Source organism: Solanum dulcamara, chromosome 1 (assembly GCF_947179165.1).
Source record: "Solanum dulcamara chromosome 1, daSolDulc1.2, whole genome shotgun sequence".
In the NCBI taxonomy this organism is placed as follows: domain Eukaryota; kingdom Viridiplantae; phylum Streptophyta; class Magnoliopsida; order Solanales; family Solanaceae; genus Solanum; species Solanum dulcamara.
This window is the reverse complement of record NC_077237.1, coordinates 6411778-6431585: the sequence shown is the minus strand read 5'-3', so window position 1 is coordinate 6431585 and position 19808 is coordinate 6411778. Positions and strand designations below refer to the sequence as shown.

The following is a 19808-nucleotide window of genomic DNA, read 5'->3' as shown; positions in this document are numbered from 1 at the left end:
TCTATTCATCGAGTCCCTTGCTAGAGGGCCGGGTATGGTATATATATACATATGATGATATATTGATATAATTGTGACACCGAGTCCCATAACGGGCCAGGTACGATATATGATGATGATATGCATGTCTTCATTTTATAAGACACAGGTACAGTGATTTATTGATTATGATACTTGACTCCTGAATCTTTATTTCAGATGTGATCTCCTTTACGGTATTTTATGCTTTATATACTCAGTACATAGTTCGTACTGACCCCCTTTTGTTCGGGGGGCTGCATTTCATGCCTGCAGGTACAAATACTCATTTTGGAGAGCCGCCAACTTAGGATTCTACTCAACGGGTTTGAAGTGCTCCATTGTCTCGGAGCCCAAACTTTGGGTACTAATCCTTATAATGTATATATTTGTGTATTTAGGGGTACGACGGGGCCCTGTCCCGTCATATGCTATTGTTAATCCTCTTAGAGGTCTGTAGACACATGAGTGGGTTGTATATAGATGTTGTCCGGTGTACTAGTATGACTTATGTTTTTGGACGTTTACATTCAGAATGGAAGCCTTGTCGGCTTATATATTATGTTATCTTATTTTTGACAATTAAGACTCCCCAAGAAATAAGTGATTTTGGTATATATATAAGTAACAGTTTGAGACGACGTGCTACCCATATAAATCTTATATCATGTTTAATTGCCGATTGACTATAGATAATAGGTGTGTATATGAGGGTCCAATTCGGACACTAATCACGGCCTACGGGGCTAGGTCGTGACAGTATATATGATTAGGGAAAAAGTCCAATTTGCCCTTCCTCAAAAACTTAGAAAACTGGATAAAAACTCTCCTGGCGCTATAGTGGCGCGTCGCGCCACTATAGTGCCAAGCCAAAATAGGCTTAAAATCCTGCACATCTAATAGTGGCGCATCGCGCCAAGGACCAAACTACTGAGGCTTATTTCTGGCGCTATAGTGGCGTGTCACGCCCTTGCAGCGCCAAGCCTAAATTTTTTGGAGTTAGAGTCTAGGCCTGAAATTCCTGATGTACTAGTCTGTAGAAAAAGAATCATAACTTTTGATTCCGAACTCTAAATATTACAATCATGATGGAGTTGGAAAGAAGACTCAAGGACCTTTAATTTGGTAGGTCATGAGCCACCCAGTTCATTATATTCAAAGTGATATAATCATTGAAAGTTGACCCTTATACAAACTCATTCGAAAACTTAGTCGAAACTAATTTTTTGGACTCGACTTGGTGTTAGAGATCTCTTATGATCCTAAAACACATCTAATACACTTCAACTATTTAGGAATTGGTCCTAAATCATATAAAATTGCAAGTCCTTCGATTCGAGTCTACACACACGTGAGGAATTATTCGAGTCTTTGAGGAAACAAATTATGGGGTGTTATAGTAATGCATGCATAATAAATCATAAAGATATCCTTTGAAACATTGATTTTATGGGAAAATAATCATAACCGACATTTAAGACCATGCGAGCTATTATATGGAATCCAACATAACCCCCTACGTTGGCTGGGGAGACTACTTGCCAGGTAGAACTCCGTCAACTTTATTCATTTCTTTAACTTTAACTTTAAGGTCTATTTATGGATCCATTAGCCTAAGCCTACAAGGAATCCTATGTTGGCACATAGTTAATGAGACAAGGGGTTGCTACTAGGATTCCCTTACCGAATTCCACCTCAATGCCCCATTCGGTGCTAAGTCAATCCCACAAAATAGTTTAATACTTTAAAATATTCATAGCATATAACTTGAGAATTCAAACATCATATTCGATAGAATAGTTCATTAAAACATTTGATAATTCAAATATGCAAGAATTGTCCTTATTGCATAAAGAATCTATCATTCATATCATTTCATTATTCTGTCATTTCATAAGACTCCCTTTTGATCATAGATATTGCTTTCATAAACATTCATTTGAAGTCAAATCTTTCAAGTCAAACTTTATTAAAAACATAGTAAGACTAGGTGAGTTCAAATCACTTCAACTTGCAAACATATATGTAAATAAATATACATAAATACTTTGAAATCCATTAATTAAAAATCATGCTTTAAACAACCCACCATGAATTTCAAGAACCTTTAAATAGATAAATAGAGGAATTACTTGCAAACTATCAATTCATACATATGAAATTATGTTGCATCAAAATAGACCAATAATCATTAGTTTAACCAAAATTCATACTATTAAGTAAAAATAAGAATTATCATAAGAAAATATTACTTGAAATCAAGAGGCTTAATTGAAAGAGCTTTTGGACTACATGGGTGAAAGAACCCATGGATAAACACCTACATAACTTAGAGTAAAGTTTAAAGAAAATAAATATAATTTATTATATAATCAAAATACTTTAGGCATGAGAGTGAAAAGAATACTCTCATTGAAGCCTTACATACCTGGAATCCGAAGTTTTAGTCGGAACCGAAAGACTTAATAAACACTCTTGAGTCCTAGCTTTTCTCCTCGCCGGAATATTTTGTGTACTACTCGGAGTATATGAATCACCGGAATAGTATTTTTTCACTACTAAGAACTAAAACTATATTTGAGAATGAGTAAAGAAGTGTATAGAGAGAAGACTTGCTTAAGAAAGCTTGATAAATAAAATAAAGAAATAAGGTGGGTATTTATAGGTGGGAAAGAAAGACCTAACAATAAATAAAATAATTATAAAAAAATTTGAAAATTTAATGGAATATATTGATGTCATGGGTGATGTCAAATGGAGGACTATTGATGCCATGAGTGATGTCAAATGTATCTAGATTTTTTCATGGTAGGTGAAATGAGTTATCTTTGACAGAATACTTTTTTACGGAGCTGTATTTGAATAAGATAAATTCCTTATTAGGATTTGGTGTCTTCATAATAATTGCAGATATAGAAGTCTAGTTTCATGTTATTCAAGAATCAATCAATTTGGAGCATGCTACAGTGAAATATGAATTTTCTTCTACAAACACTCTATTTCGTCACAACACACTATCTTACAATAACTAATTTATTTGACCTAATTAACCTCCGAAAATTAACATATGGTATTCATAAAAGTTGTAGGTAATGATGTTTTAGTTACTCAGAAATTTGAATCACCTAATTTGGACCAAACTATGAAAAGTTATGCCTAAAATACTGAGGCTGTATCATTTTTAGGCGAGAATTGAAACATCGTATACCACATTTTTAGGGGATATTACAAGTACCTTAGACTCCCCACGAGATTTTTGAAAAAAGTAGGGTCTACCTTTTCTCCATCATCAAACTTTGACAATTTTATTCTACATTCCATTAAGGTATTCACAGGGTTGCAATCGAACATGTTGAACTTCTTCAAAATCTCCTTTGTATAGCTTTCTTGAGATATAAAGATGTCTTCCTCCATTTGTTTCACTTCTAGGTCCAAGTAATATGACATGAGCCCTATGTCCGTCATCTCAAACTTAAGGGACATCGCTTTCTTGAAAGCTTCAAACAAATCTAGGTTATTACCCGTTAGACTAGGATCATCAATATAAAGACAAATATGCAGAATATCTCCATTAGTATAAACTTTAATGTAAAGAGCATATTCGTGGAGACAACGAGTAAATTCATTATCTTGAAAGTACTTGTCAATGCGACTATTCCACTCTCTTGGAGCTTGCTTCAACCTATATAAGACTTTCTTCAACATCAACACCTTATCTTCATGATTTTTTATCACAAAGTCCAAGGGTTGCTCAGCATAGACCTCTTCTTCAAGAACTTCATTAAAGAATGCCGATTTGACATCTTGTTGATAGATTTTTCACTTTATTTGCGCTGCCAAAAAAATCAGCAGACAAATTGTCTCCATGCGGGCAACGAGTGCATAAACTTCATCATAGTCAATGCCATGCCTTTGTTTGTATCCTTTAGCTACAAGTCTTGCCTTGTATCTTTCAACTTCTCCATGAGCATTTTTCTTTGCATTGTATACCCGTTTGACTCCAATTGCTCGGTGATCCTTGGGAAGAGTTATTAATTCCCAAGTATTGTTCTTCTCGATTGACTGGATTTCCCCTACATGGCTTGTCTCCATCTTTTATCTGTAATAGCTTCATTAAAATTCATTGGTTCACTATCAGATACAATACAAAAAAAATCATATTTAGTAACTTTTTTTGTATTATCATAGAGTTCTTGGATGATCCGCATTCTATGCGGCCTTTCACTTGAACTCTCTTGAGTAGACAAACATGTAATATTTGCTGGTGAAGCAGGTAAGGTAATATCATGTGTAGGTTCCATGATCTCCTATTCTTCTTCATCTCCAAAGTATGGAAGAAATCATATGTTCTTTCTTCTTGAGTCTCCTAATTCCATACCGCTTCTTCATCAAATTCAATATCACGACTTACCACTACCTTATTATTATTTGGGTTGTATAACTTGAGGCCTTTTGAACTCGCATCATATCTAATAAACATGTACTTGACACTTCGATCATCAAGTTTAGCTCTCCCTTGATGTGGAATATGAGCATAGGTTATGCTTCCAACGATTCTCAAGTGCTTGACACTTGGATTTCTTCCGCTTCATACCTCTTGAGGCGTTTGATCTCGCACATTTCTTGTTGGAGACCTATTGCTCAAATAAACTGCATAAGAAACAACCTCGACCTAAAATTCTTTTGGCATACTTTTAGCTTTCAACATACATCTAGCCATATTAAGAATTATTCTATTCTTTCTTTCTGTAACTCCATTTTTCTGGGGTGAGTAAGGTACCGTTAGAGGGTGACAAATTCCATGAGATTGAGAAATGTCATTAAATTCTTTTAAAGTGAATTCGCCCCCTCTATCGGACCTTAATGCTTTTATTTCATAGCCTCTTTCTTTTTCTACAGTTGCTTTAAAAATTTTAACAGCAACAAATTTTTTTGATTTTTTCTTCAAGAAATATACACAGGTCTTTCTACTGAAATCATCAATAAAGAGCAAGAAGTATTTACTTTTATCAAAAGAAGGTGGATCAATTGGACCACACATATCGGTGTGTACAAGCTGGAGAGGCTTGATTGCTCTTGACGTGGACTCTTTAGGAAAACTCCTCCTTGCGTGTTTTTTAAGAAGACAAGTTCCACACAACTGATTGCAATGGTTAATTGATGGAATCCCATCATTCATTTTCTTGTCGCCCATTGATCTGAGTGCTTCAAAATTCAAGTGTCCAAATTGCATGTGCCAACACCATGAGTCATCTTACACATTAGCCTTCAAACACTTTACATCAATAGTCTTAATATTCAAAGGAAACAACATATTCTTTGCCATATTCACTTTAGAAATTAAGTTGTTACTTGAATCTCTAAGCCAGAGATGCATATATTTCATATGAATATCATATCCTTTTTCAAGAAGTTGACCCAAACTCAAAATATTACTTTTCAATTTTGGCATATAGTAAACCTCATTAATCAATTAATGGCCACCATCTTTACAAAATATCAAAATTATACCTATCCCTTCAATTTGGACCTTTGAGGTATCTCCAAAAGATACATTACCTTTCACCGTCTTCTTTATCTCCACAAATTTATCTTTGTGTCCACAAATGTGATTATTTGATCCATTGCCAAGATACCATGAACTTCAATCATTTGTATCTTCTTCTTTAAGTGCCATTAACAGTGTTGACTGATCTTCGTCTTTGTTGTTGTCAACAAGGTTATCTTTCTCTTTAACATTGCTACGACATTCCCAAGAGTAATGTCCAAGTTTATGACAGTTATAGCACTCAATTTTAGATTTTTCATACCTCATTTCATAGGTACCTTGATAAGCTCTACGTCCTCTACCTCCTTGTTGTCCACGACCACGACCTTTGAATGATTGGTGGCTTTTATCTTCATTGTTGAATTTGTTAATATAGCTTCTTCCTCTTCCACGGCCACCACGACCACCATGACCACCACGACCCCTAAAGCCTCTCTATTGTCCATTTCCTCTATAACTTTTTACACCTTTTAGATCTTTGAAGAATGTCTGAGTTTTAAGAAATTGTTCTAGTGGCTCTTCTTTTCTCCTTTTCATCTTTTCTTCATGGGCTTGCAAAGAGCCTTCCAATTGCTCTACTGTTATATAGTCTAAATCTTTAGACTCCTCAATAGCACACACCATATAATCAAATTTAGGAGTTAAAGAGCGAAGAATCTTTTCTACCACACACACATCATCTACTTCCTCCCGTACCTTCTTATTGATTCACAACGACCATCAATCTTGAACAAAAATCCAAAATGGATTCAGATTCTTTCATTTTTAAAACTTCAAATTAGAGTTTGAAGTTTTATCTTCTTTACTTTATCAACTCCTTAGAGAGAATTTTGCAAAATCTCTCAAGCTTCTTTTGAGGTGGTTGCATCAGCCACCTTCTCAAACATGCCATCATCCAAATACTGATGGATGAGAGTGAGGGTATGTTAATTGTTTTTTCTTCTCTTTAACAAGACTTCTTTTTCATTTTGGAACAAAGTTTCCTCATTAGCGGGTTTTATATACCCTTTGTTAACAATGTCTCAAACATCTTGAGAGCCAAGAATGACTTTCATTCGTAGACACCATTTTTCATAATTTTCTTTTGTAAGACGGGGGTATTGAATATTATTTGCCATGACTCTGATACCACGATGTTGAAAAAATGATAATCTCACTCTAGATAATATTCACGCTTAATAGAAATAGCAAGAGAGTAACAACGACACCAAATATTATAAAGAGGTAAATATGATACAATAATAATGATGACAACTTGGTAGTATCAAAATATGACTACTCTTTTATAAGAACAACACTCTTTTATTTCACACAACTCACTAAAATATTACTCTCTATTCTCTCTATTGCGCTCTCTATTTTGATGTGTTTTCGAATGTTCAATTGCTACTCTATTTATTGAGTTTTTGAACTTTTTGAATGACATAAATGTGGCAACCAATTTCTACAAAGTTAGGTTACCAACTTTCACTAATATTTGACTAACAATTTGCACAAATATGGAAGCCAATTTCTACAAAATTTGGCTATCAAACTTTTACCAAAATTTGACTATTAATTTCAACAAATGTGGTTACCAATCCCACCAACATTTGATTTCCACAAAGAGGTCCTACTCTAAGTCAAAACAATCTTGGGGCACAAATTCAGTTCAATGAATCTTGTCACGGAAGCCTATATACCTCAACTCAGAAGCACCATGGTAACGTGAACCAATCCAGGAGACGGTGAATGGAAGCTTAATACAGACAGGAGCTACTTAGCTGATGGACAACAAAGCTGGAGCAGGGGACATTGTTAAAATCCTTTAGGTTGACTCAATGCTAGTGGTGAACATGATTCTTGGAAAATGCAAAGTTCCCTGGAAATTTAAACAAGAGATAACATCCATCCAACAAGCTGTCCTCTAACACAGTATCACTCATTTAGGAACATTTTGAAGGTTGTTGAACATGTTTGCAAGAGTTACCATTCTACTAGTAATCTTATGTGTGTAGTTGAAGTCAATTCTACAAACTTAATCCCAATTCCAACAACTATCCATTCTGCAAAAAAAAATTCCCAACAATACATATAAACTTCATGAATCATTTATAAAATTATTCAAAAAAATATCTTTCAATCATTGATTGGGCAAACATTGAGGGAAAATCAAATACAATTCAATTGGGAAAAAATTGGAAAGAAAAGCAAAAACAATTGGACACGCATTGAACCATCCCTGCAGCTTCTCGAAGGCAAAAGATAGAGATGTTAGTTCACGATATGACAGTTCCTCCTGATCTCTCCGTTACGACCTGTGAGGACATCCAAAGTACCCATGTGAATCATTGCAGCTGCAAACTTCCTTGACCAAATGGAACCAAATCTCGCATTATAGTTCACCAATTTAGCAGTTGTCGGGTTTGTCATCAATGACTGATCAGAAATCAACAGTCCCTTTTGACTCTTTAAAGCCAAGTAATATCTGTTATCCAGCCTGTTTGGTGTCAAGGCATCAAGGTTCATGGGATTAGCAGCTCCCATCCCATTTGTAAGTGCTTCTGGTGGACAAATGGACTTCAAGAAGTCTGCATATTCAGGATCAATTGGAAGATTCTGTTGATTGTTTTGAGGATACAAACGGCTAGCAAAAACACCGCAATGTGCAATGCCAATGGAATGCGCGCCAGAGAGGGTCACCATTTCATCAACTGACATACCTTTCCTTGCAAAATTCTTGATGAGTTCCGTGGCATTGACGAAAGGAGAAGGAAGATTAGCCAATGTTTCAGAATCAATAGAAACACGACCATCACGACGTCCAGCTTGGACATCATAGTATATTTTCCCAACTTTGTAGGAACTGTCCCGAGCAGCAAACGCAAGTATGTCTGCACATGAGACGGTTCCAGGGCATGCAGCCTCTAATGCAGCTTTTGCAGCATCAATCACCTCGAAACCTCGTAAACTGTTCTTGTTGGGAATACCTTCCTTCTCAGAATTTGGTCCATCCAATAACACGGATGCATCACACCCCTAATTAAACCACACATGACATATTATCGTTATAAGATACTGTAATCATCAAATCAATAAAGAAAAATATTAGCATTAGATTTGTACGTACCCTGACAAAGCAATCGTGAAAATGTAACCTGATAAGGCCAGCAGCAATTCCTGGATTACGAGACACAGCTCTGTTTACAACATGTTGAACAATGTTTTCGGCATAGGGACAAGTATATCTATAGTAACCAACTTTAATTTGTGGCCGATATGGTGTTCGATAGGCAAGAATAGATGATGAAAATGATAAAATCAAGCAAGCCAAAAGTGCAAGAGCTGAAGCATTGAAGCCTTTGGAATCCATTCTTAATTTTGAGACTCAAAAGACACTATGGTTTTTTCTTAGTAATTAACTTTCCTCAATTGATGGATACAACTTATGAACATATTGGAGTATTTATAGTTTGAGAAATTCTTGAAGAAGTCTATGAACAAAACGTGATAGGTTGTATAATACCAACTGTTTGAAGTATTCTTGAGCTTTGAAGAACTCCACAACTACCATGTCAATTGTCATCCATGAAAACAGTACCTCATCATTTGAATTGCTATAGAGTTTAAGAAATTAGAAATGAAGAGACTTTCGAAATTTTATAGCATGTTATAACATTTGAGTGATTATAATAAAAGTTTCTCATCAAGCATAAATTGCAAATGTATAGCAAATTGTTTTTAGATATAGAAATGTGATTTTCTTTCTGGAACAGACGAAAATAAGAAAGTATGTCCCATAAATTGAAATAAGGAGAGATTTGACTGCACAATTATTAATATCTTGTACTGGAAAACGAAAAACAAATAAGTTCCACTTGGATACTGAATTAGCTTGTTTAATTCATTAGTTGGTTGCCAGTATATATGACTTTCCTATATATTTTATCTAGTTAGTACTAGTATATCTGAAACTTAGTCACAAACTCCTCCAATATTCCTATTTTATAACAAGTAGTGTATTAAAAATAGAATAATCTTGAATCATTGCATTTTTTAAGATTTAATAAGAAAAAAGATTCTTCTAAGTTAAATATATATGTCAAGATAAGAAGAAAAACTAGAAAGTAGATTATATTTTAATAAGCTATATATAGTATGTAGGTTCCCTTGATCATTACCTTCTTTACTATTTCGAGAGTGCTCAACCATAACATAAAAACAATCATGTCTTAAGAAGGAGCAATCTGAAATTAAGGGTGTTATTTGGTACAACGGAAATTGTTTTCTTGAAAAATAAGTGAAATAGTGGCTTGGAAATTAAAATGGCAACTAAAAGTGCCAAAATCTTACTTTGTATAGATTATTGTACGTTAAAGATTAATGTCCCTTCACATGAGAAAGTGACAATGGATCTGACAAACATGAATTGGCCAACCGGACTTAAAAGATCAGCATTTCCTAGAACAGCGATTGGACTGGTTTTGGAGACAATAAAAGTTGCCACGGACTTGAACTTTGGATGTCTTTACTTTTCATGAATGGCATTCAAAGTGCTTTCACTGGTGTTCATCTGTAAATCTTGCAGCAAGAGAACTGTAGTTTTCAGATCTAACACCTTATATTAGTGTAGTGCTCCATAGTTGGAGTCCATGGGTGGTTAGTGTTCGAGTGGGTTAGAGTCCCACATTGGTTGGGAATGGACTCGTAGTCTGCTTATATTGACAAGTACTCCTTTCATTAGCTAACTTTTGAGGTTGGGTTACGCTTAAGTGTCATATTTTTACTCAAGTGTCATATATTTACATAGTATCAGAGCCAGATTCATTTCCATTTGAACTCGGGGTTGTTAGAGCCTCACATTGGTTAGAGAATGGATTGGTGGTCTGCTTATATAGACTTTCCATTTTTACTACCTCTTCTTTCGCGTAAGTGTTGTCTGTAATAAAGCAAAATTCTTCCACACAAAGTGCACAAATTTCTTCATATTTGGAAGCAATTAGAATGCAGGTAACTCCAAGTGAAAATATTTTCAGAAAAGTCAAGATCAATTGTTTTTCATAGATTCAAGATATCTTCTACATATCAACTTTATTAACTGCATGAATCACTTACAAAACAATATTCAAAAAAACTCATTTCAACCAATTGGACAAACATTAGGAAAACTAAAAAACAAATACAATTGGACAAGCATTGAACCATCCTTGCAACTTGAATAGGATGGAAAAGTTGAAATAATACTGAAAAAAACTTCTCAAAGGCAAATGATAGAAATGTTAGTTCACGAAATGACAGTTCCTCCTGATCTCTCCGTTGCGACCTGTGAGGACATCCAATGTACCCATGTGAATCATTGCAGCTGCAAACTTCCTTGACCAAATTGAACCAAATCTCGCATTGTAGTTCACCAACTTAGCTGTTGTTGGGTTTGTCATCAATCCCTGATCCGAAATCAACAATCCCTTTTGACTCTTTAATGCAAAGTAATATCTGTTATCCAACCTGTTTGGTGTCAAGGCATCAAGGTTCATGGGATTAGCAGCTCCTGTCCCATTTGTAAGTGCTTCTGGTGGACAAATGGACTTCAAGAAGTTTGCATATTCAGGATCAATTGGAAGATTGTTTTGAGGGTACAAACGGCTAGCAAAAACACCGCAATGTGCAATGCCAATGGAATGGGCGCCAGAGAGGGTCACCATTTCATCAACAGACATACCTTTCCTTGCAAAATTCTTGATGAGTTCCGTGGCATTGACGAAAGGAGAAGGAAGATTAGTCAATGTTTCAGAGTCAATAGAAACATGTCCATCACGACGTCCAGCTTGGACATCATAGTATATTTTTCCAACTTTGTAGGAACTGTCCCGAGCAGCAAATGCAAGTATGTCTGCACACGAGACAGTTCCAGGACATGCAGCCTCCAGTGCAGCTTTTGCAGCATCAATCACCTCGAAACCTCGTAAACTGTTCTTGTTGGGAATACCTTCCTTCTCGGAATTTGGCCCATCCAATAGTACAGATGCATCACACCCCTGATTAAAGTAGATGACACGTTACCGTTATAGGATAATGTAATCATCAAACTAATAAAAGAAAAAAATTAGCATTAAATTCATACTTACCCTGACAAAGCAATCGTGAAAATGTAACCTGATAAGGCCAGCAGCAATGCCTGGATTACGAGAGACGGCTCTGTTTACAACATGTTGAACAATGTTTTCGGCATAGGGACAAGTATATCTATAGTAACCAACTCTAATTTGTGGCCGATATGGTGTTCGATAGGCAAGAATAGATGATGAAAATGATAAAATCAAGCAAGCCAAAAGTGCAAGAGCTGAAAGGTTGATGCCTTTGGAATCCATTCTTAATTTTGAGACTCAAAAGACACTATGGTTTTTGTCTTTCCTTAAGTGATGGATATAATTTATGAACATATTGGAGTATTTATAGTTTGAGAAATTAATTGAAGGAACCATTCTTATATTATAAAAACAAAACATGATTGCATGTATATTACCAACTGCACTAATGTTGAAGTATTCTTGAGCTAATTATCTGACCTTTGATGAATTCCATAGCTACCACCTTATTATGTCTTCCATGAATTTATCGGTTGACAATATTTTTTACCTTAATTTCTACTTCCATGTTCCATTTTATGTGACACTAATTACAAGAATATCAGTTTATGGGCTTGCAGTACTTAATAGTCAATCAATTCGTTTTTCCGCTTTTTATTGCATACTTCAAGAAGGATAATGATCTATTGTATAGGTAGGGATCGCTATTGGATAAAGCCGCATGAGACACTATTTGCTTATTAGTCTATTCCAAGAGGAATGATCCCTTTCTGTAGTTGAAATAAATTTAACTTTGAATTTTTATTTTATCCTTAATTACCTGCTGCTGAACGGATTTGCACTAACATCATATAAAAATTAGAATATAAACACATGAAGAAGCCAATATTGATATTCAACATACATATAATATAATTTTAGCCTTGTGTTATATACCGTATAATTTATCGATGAAGGTGTGGTTCAGATGAACCTCTTGCGCCCCTTAGACTCGTCATGTCCTTTAATAGGCACTGAAATAACATCATGACATACTTTTATAGATCACTAGTTTCAATTCTTTCTTTCTTAAATCATATTTCCAGTCAAATAACCTCACTTAAACTGAGATGGAGGGTGAAAGTTGTCTTCATATATATATATATATAGGCTGGCAGATAGGAATGATTATATATCAAGAATCATTACTAGTATTGCGCATTAACTTCATGTTTAATCAAATTAATAAAATTGAAATGGTAATTTTGTGGTTTTCTATGTAGTGTTCATAAAAAAAACAAGTTCCACTTGGAGATTGAGTTGGCTTGTTTATTTGATTAGTTGCTACCCAGTATGTGTACCAACTCAATGTATAGCATTCTTAATTTGTAAATAAGTGTTTGACTTTCCTGTTTCATCTGGTTAGGGATGGTTTGATATGTGGAATAATATAGGATAATTAAATGTTAAGTTTGAATTAAATTATACCGTTTGCAAAATATAATATAAATTCAAGGCGGAATGTTCTGGGAGACAATGTACTTGATTCTGTTCGTCACCTAGACGCTTCTACTCAAGACTTTGTCAACTGAACACTTAAAGTTATTAAAACACATTATCTTAAACCCCTCATATCATGTGTGTCTCTCAATAATATTAATGTGGATAACACATTACTATCCACATTAGATATAAATTGACACATCTTTTTTTATTATTATAGTTAATATATATTTTAAAGAAATCTCAAACTCATCTCCAAAGCCTTTTCTTTCTCGTTTTCTTTTCAATTTTTTTCTCTTCCCCATATCTTTTATCATTTTTCTATTTATATCTTATCTTCTCTTCTTTGATTTTTTCTTTCCTTGTAATTTTTTTTTGTTGAAGAGAAATTAGATATAAGCAAAGCTTTGTTATGGTATTTTATTATTTAATGATGGTGAGAAAGTGACTAAAATGGAGGGTGGGAGAAAGAAAAGAAGAAGAACAAAAGATGGGTCACTGTAGAAAAACTCATCCAAAATGCGCTATATAAAATTGCGTTCAATTTTGGAAGGATCAAACATATGTTTTTTTCAAAAACCCATCTAAAATTCACCTTTATTTCACAATCAAGAATCTCTCTCTTTTGCCCTTTTTCTTTTACCCAAAACTAAATAAATATCATTTTCTCCAATTATACTAAAACTCTCAAATGATAGGAAGAATATGAAAAGAAATAAATGAAGAATTTTGTGTAAGAGTATGGAAGAAATAGAAGAAGTGTGTGTATTGATGGTAGGGGTTGGGCACAAATTATAAGAAAGAAGAAGTAGTACACAAGATTGGGGATGGGGAATTATTTTTATTTTTTTTGTTATATTTTTCCTATTAACTTTAATATTTTTTTAAATTAAAAAAATTGTCTTATGCGTGTAACCACGCTTTTTATCTGATTCAGCAAAAAAATGTCACATAAGCTTGGTCATAATCAAAGGGGTTTAAAATAATATATTTTAATAACTTTAAGTATTCAATTGACAAAGTCATGAGTAGAAAAGTCCAAGTAACAAATGGAGTCAAGTACAGAAGATCCTGAATATACTATTCAACTCGAGATTATTTTATCTTACCTTTCAAATAAAATAAATTAATTCAAAAATTATAATTCTCTAATAATTTAATTCGCAAACCACACAATCCTTTAGTGTTGTGTGAAATTTAGTCCACAAAATCCAATATTTCTATTCTGTAGCAAGTAGTGCTAGAAAAAGAGAGAACAAAGACTTGATTCTTTTATTTTTTTGGATTTATTATTTAAAATTAGAAGAAAAAGAAAAATTCTGCTTACAAGTTACATGTATTATACTTCCAAAGAAGAAAAAGTACCAAGTCGATCAAATTAAGTATACGTGCAAATTGCATCATCTTATACTGTTTTGAGAGTGCTCAACCATAACATAGAAACTACTATTCTTCATGATTTAAGAACGATATATATATAGTATGTTCGATGATATGAAGTTAAAGATTGAACGTATCAAATTCAAATTCTGAATTCACTTCTTAATACAAGACTACGAATATTTGACATTAGTATGAAAACTATCTTTTATAATCATGGATTTTCACAAATAGATTCAAGACCGGCCAAAGGATCAAGCCACTAAAATGGAATTTTAGGTCCCAAAATTTTTGTGGGATTGGGGGTTGGGGTGGGTTGCGGGGTGAGACAGGAGGGGGGGGGGGGGGAGCAACAAAATTATACAAAAAGTGGAATTTTGTCCTATGAACTTCTTCAATCAACAAAATGGGTCGAAACATTGTTAAATAGCTCAGATCTTCATCAAATAACTTTAAATTTAATCCATAATCTCGAAAAAACATCCCAACGAACGTTAATCATGAATTTATCAAGAGATTCAACAAATCGCAAGATTTATTTGTGAATTTTCAAACTCTTACAATTCCAATTGGAGTTTTTTTTTTCACTTCAATTCATGATTCAACAATTTTTAAATATGTGATTATAAACATGGATATCACTCTCCATTATTTTCTAAGCATAAAAAAAAATCGAAATATGAGAGCGCTCATCTTGAGATGGACTTACTACTTAGATGGTTTAGCTATCATAATGACAAATGAAGAAAGTATTTTGTTTCTCCGAAATATTTTAAATTAAATACGAAATGAGATAATTAATTAATATGGCAAAATATGGGCTAATTTTAATTATAAGCTTGGGCCAAATAATATAGTGGGAAGTGGACAAATACATGTTTTAGGTCTGTCATTTAACTTGTGTTCGTTTTTTCGAAAAAAATTGCAAGTTTACCGATTCTCTTTGGAAACAACTTCAGACATATATTGAAAATTTGTGTTTGACTTTGAAGTGTAATATTTTTTTCATTCCAACACTAACATCATTTGACAAAATTATATGGTCTCAAATGTTGAAGAAGTCATATAGCCTAAATTTATTTATCAAAATCTTGTTTTAAAGTCATTATATGTGTAGATTTCACTATAGTATATATATTTTTTTCTTCCATGTCCTTTATTCAACTCCTTCGTGGATGCACAAACTCAAAGTCCCTCTTCAATGGCAAAGCACTGCATGCACAGCTACTCAAATTTGGGTCCCAAAATGCAGACATTTTCACAAACAATCACTTGTTCACAATGTACTTAAAACTCAATCAACTCAATGATGCCCAACAACTGTTCGACAGAATGCCTGAAAGAAACATCATTTCTTGGACAACATTGATTTCTACATATTCTCAATTGGGTATGTATGAAAAAGCTTTGGGTTGCTTTAGATCAATGAATCTTGAAGATGGGTTTGCTCCAAATGGTTTTACATATGTGGCTGCTTTATCAGCTTGTAGTAGTTTAGGTGCTGAAAGAACAGGGAAGGAGTTACATGGGAGGATGTTGAAAACTGAGGAAAGTTTAAATAGCTTTGTGACTAATTGTTTGGTTAACTTTTATGGGAAATGTAGGTTGTTGAAGTCAGCTAGGATAGTTTTTGATGGCATTTTGGAACCCAATTCTGTTACTTGGGCTTCTCTGATTTCTTGTTATTTTCATTGTGGGGAGTATAAAGAAGGGTGGAACATGTTCTTGTTGGCATTGAGGGGAGGGGTGATAGTGAATGAGTTTTTCTGTGGGAGTGTTTTGGGTGCTTGTGCTGCGATAAAAAGCTTGCAACTTGGGATGCAAATTCATGGTTTGATTGTCAAGTCTAGTTTGGGGATGGATCAGTTTGTGGTGACTGGTTTGATTAATTTTTACGCTAAATGTGGTCGATTGGAATTGGCACGTCAAGCTTTTGATGAGGCAGATGGACCGGAGTTGCATGCTTGGACTGCGATTATTGGAGGTTGTGTGCAGTTAGGGAGTGGAAGAGAGGCCATTGAACTTTTCTGTAAGTTGCTTTCCTCGGGGTTGAAACCAAGCGAGAGAACATTTTCATCAGTTCTTGGAGCTTTTGCTGATGTAAAAGAAGTTGGAGTTGGGAAACAGATCCATTGCCGGATTGTAAAATTGGGATTCGACTCGTTTAGTTTCGTATGCAATGCTTTGTTGGACTTCTACTCCAAAAGTGACCTATTTGTGGAATCATTAAAGCTCTTTCAAGAAATGAAAGAACATGATGTTGTTAGCTGGAATACGCTAATTGCTGGATGTGTGAGCTCAGGTCGGTATGAAGAAGCTATGAGATTTCTCAGGGAAATGTTGCTTAAGGGTTTCGAACCGAGTCTTTACACATACTCTAGCATTTTGAGCATTTGTGGTGATGTACCAGCTATTGAATGGGGCAAGCAATCCCATTGCCGTGTACTGAAGTCTAGATTTGATTCCAATGTGGTTGTTGACAGCGCCCTCGTTGACATGTATGCTAAATGTGGACGACTTGGTTATGCACGTAAAGTTTTTGACATCCTTCCCGCGAAAAACTTGGTATCTTGGAACACCATGGTTGTTGGATACGCCCAACATGGATTTGGGAAAGAAGCTTTAGAAATTTATGCTATGATGCAGAGCAATGGGGTTAAACCCAACGATATCACATTTCTTGGAGTATTATCTGCCTGTGGACACGTTGGACTTTTAGACAAGGGACTTCACCATTTTACTAGCATGACTAAGGTACACGGAATCATTCCGAGGACAGATCACTTAGCTTGTATAGTTAGTCTATTTGCACGAAAAGGAAAAACAAAAGAAGCTTATGGTTTTATAAAGAGCTTTTCCGGGGAACCAGATAAGGTAGTGTGGCGTTGCCTCTTGTCTGGTTGCAAAGCTAACAGAGACTTCATCTTGGGGAAATATGCTGCTGAAAAGATCCTAGATATCGATCCAGATGATACTTCAGCCTACATTGTATTATCTAACATTTACGCGGAGTTACAGATGTGGAATGAAACAGCCAAAATTAGAAAGCTTATAAAGGAGAAGGCGTTAAAGAAAGAAACTGGACATAGTTGGATTGAATTACAGAATAAAATGTATACATTCTCTGCATGTCATATCATGTCCCTTCAAGAAAGTGATCTGCAGCAAGTTTTGACTGGCTTAACAGCCCAATTATTAGATTCAGGCTATGTCCCTGATCTCATGTTTTCGTTGGATTTTGAGGAGCAAGTTGTCTGATAACGAGTTATTCATCCGTGCTCGGATAACTCGTTATCAGACTAGAATGAATCGACACTGATATGACTAGAAAACTCGGTCTCAAGCCCGAATAGAGGAGGAGGATTACAGACAGTTGACAAGAAGCATAGAGATAGTCTAACTACGATGATCATCTTCATAGATGCAAGAGGATTCATTTAATCGATCCCAATCAGTTTGCTATTAAGAAATAGTTACTATTGAGAGGTCAACAATAGTGAAAGATTGAGTTCTGCCTGAGGGTATTTAGCAACACATCCATTTTTGGGCCTCCTCCAGTTGACCATCCCCAAGACAGTAACACTCCTAGGCATAGGACGAATGATTTTGTAGGTCACTTATAATTAATTTTTTTTAGTTTTATGATTTTTTTACGAGAAATTTGAAAAAATTATTTTTTTCTATTTAAATTATAAGAGAACGAGATCGTATTTCCGGATTAGCTTGATTTGCGGTGCAAAGATGATAATACTGGGATTAGTAATTCTTGAATTATTTGAAACTTATGATTTATTTGGTTCATTACATTAAAGATGGGATATACTCTGTTTTAAATTTTAGCCTTGACCTTCAAGAATATTTCACTACTAATTTGAAATATTTGAAAAAGTTGTTCACTCTCCAAATTGTACCAACTTGTCCATAAAATGGGAGGGGAAGGAGTTGTACTATTCAACTGGGAAATTACCCAATAATTTTTTTTTAATGAAGTTTGGAGAAAATAGAGTGTATGTAATTTTTATTCCTATCTCAACAATAAAGAAATTGTCTCGATAAATTTTTAGCTCAAGAAAAATAATTTAAAGCAATTCAAAAAGATAATAAACAGAAGTAAAAACATTACAAAACATTTTAAATAGTAATTATAAGAAAAATAGGATAAAATAATTTTTTGGGACCAACTACACTAATGAATCATACCTATTGAAGCTGAAACGTGTCAAGCGCTCAACAATCCTAACTTGCACATTTACCACGTAACATTATACTAATCAACGTGGCAAATCAATTAGGGGCGGCAAATCACTGATTCAATATTTTAAAGTAGAATATAAATTTATATATATAAAATAAAATCATAAAATTTATAACTTTAATAATATAATAATATAATATTAAAAAATTTTAAAGCATGAATCAATAATATCTTAATTCTGAATGTAGTCTCTTCTCCAACGCCAATAAAAACCCTACAAATTTCTCTCTTTTTCAACATCTTGCAAATAAATAGAGCAACCTTATCATAGTAGAAAAAAAAAAGAAAATGCAGAGAGCTAAGGAGAAGACCAAGGCCATCGTTGGAGAAAAGGTATTTACACTGTCAAATTTCTCTGATAAATTGCAAAATATTATTATAGAGTGCAAATCTAGACATTTAACTTTGATTTTAGCTGGCAAATAAATATTTTAATTTTAAGAGTGTACATTTAAATATCTCAATTTAATTATAACTGACTGCTAAACTCTTCAATTTGTTCGCATTGTGTTTCTTGAATATTCAATGTTGATGTGAAAAATAAATTTTTGAGGTATATATCTAGATGATCATTTTGCCAGATGAAATATTTAACTCGTACTATGCAAATAATGAAATAAGATATCTAGATGTGAATACTAAGAGTTGAAATATTCAACTCATATTATATTGGGAGGGAATTAAAATGTGTAAATGTACATACTTAAAATTGAAATATGTATTAAGTGTCAATTGAAGTTAAAGTTACATTAAAAGTATTTATTTATATATTATGTATTATAACTGGATTGTTATAGTAAAATATTATTAAATAGTAATAAAAGAGATTTAACTATTCAAGTCATTTTTTAATTCTTGAAATATTCAACTGAGTACTTCATTACTACTCTGATACGAGCATTAGTCAAAAAAATTCTTTAACAACAAGCTCTAGTTTCTTTTGTACTAACAAATTTTTGACAGAGGGAGAGAATGATGACGAGGGATGGGTTAAAGAAAGAGGAGAAAGATGACAAGAAAACTGCTGCTGAGTTGAACAAGAAAGAGGCTAAGGACCAAA

The 19808-nt window shown here is 34.1% G+C and overlaps 3 protein-coding genes across 3 annotated transcripts; 1 reads left to right on the top strand and 2 right to left on the bottom strand.

Annotated features, from left to right (window-relative positions):
• Positions 1-7819: 7819 nt before the first annotated feature.
• LOC129886538 (peroxidase 5-like) lies at positions 7820-8918 on the bottom strand. Its single transcript, XM_055961257.1, has 2 exons — positions 8676-8918; positions 7820-8584 (listed from the first exon to the last, which is right to left on the bottom strand). The coding sequence occupies exons 1-2, from the start codon at positions 8916-8918 to the stop codon at positions 7820-7822; spliced, it is 1008 nt and encodes a 335-aa protein (XP_055817232.1).
• Positions 8919-10824: 1906 nt separating this feature from the next.
• Positions 10825-11913, bottom strand: LOC129886520 (peroxidase 5-like). The gene is made up of 2 exons (XM_055961232.1): positions 11671-11913; positions 10825-11580 (listed from the first exon to the last, which is right to left on the bottom strand). Exons 1-2 carry the CDS (start codon positions 11911-11913, stop codon positions 10825-10827), a joined length of 999 nt encoding a protein of 332 aa, XP_055817207.1.
• Positions 11914-15417: 3504 nt separating this feature from the next.
• Positions 15418-18168, top strand: LOC129886510 (pentatricopeptide repeat-containing protein At3g53360, mitochondrial-like). Its single transcript, XM_055961221.1, has one exon. The coding sequence runs from the start codon at positions 15643-15645 to the stop codon at positions 17749-17751; it is 2109 nt and encodes a 702-aa protein (XP_055817196.1). The 5' UTR covers positions 15418-15642; the 3' UTR covers positions 17752-18168.
• The last annotated feature ends 1640 nt before the right edge of the window (positions 18169-19808 follow it).

Excerpts from the sequence above, each read along its gene's own strand:
- LOC129886538 (XM_055961257.1), bottom strand. The coding sequence starts at position 8,918 with ATGGATTCCAAAGGCTTCAATGCTTCAGCTCTTGCACTTTTGGCTTGC. Across the intron at positions 8,585-8,675 it reads TTCACGATTGCTTTGTCAGG|GGGTGTGATGCATCCGTGTT; the intron begins GTACGTACAAAT and ends TGGTTTAATTAG.
- LOC129886520 (XM_055961232.1), bottom strand. The coding sequence starts at position 11,913 with ATGGATTCCAAAGGCATCAACCTTTCAGCTCTTGCACTTTTGGCTTGC. Across the intron at positions 11,581-11,670 it reads TTCACGATTGCTTTGTCAGG|GGGTGTGATGCATCTGTACT; the intron begins GTAAGTATGAAT and ends TACTTTAATCAG.
- LOC129886510 (XM_055961221.1), top strand. The coding sequence starts at position 15,643 with ATGTCCTTTATTCAACTCCTTCGTGGATGCACAAACTCAAAGTCCCTC.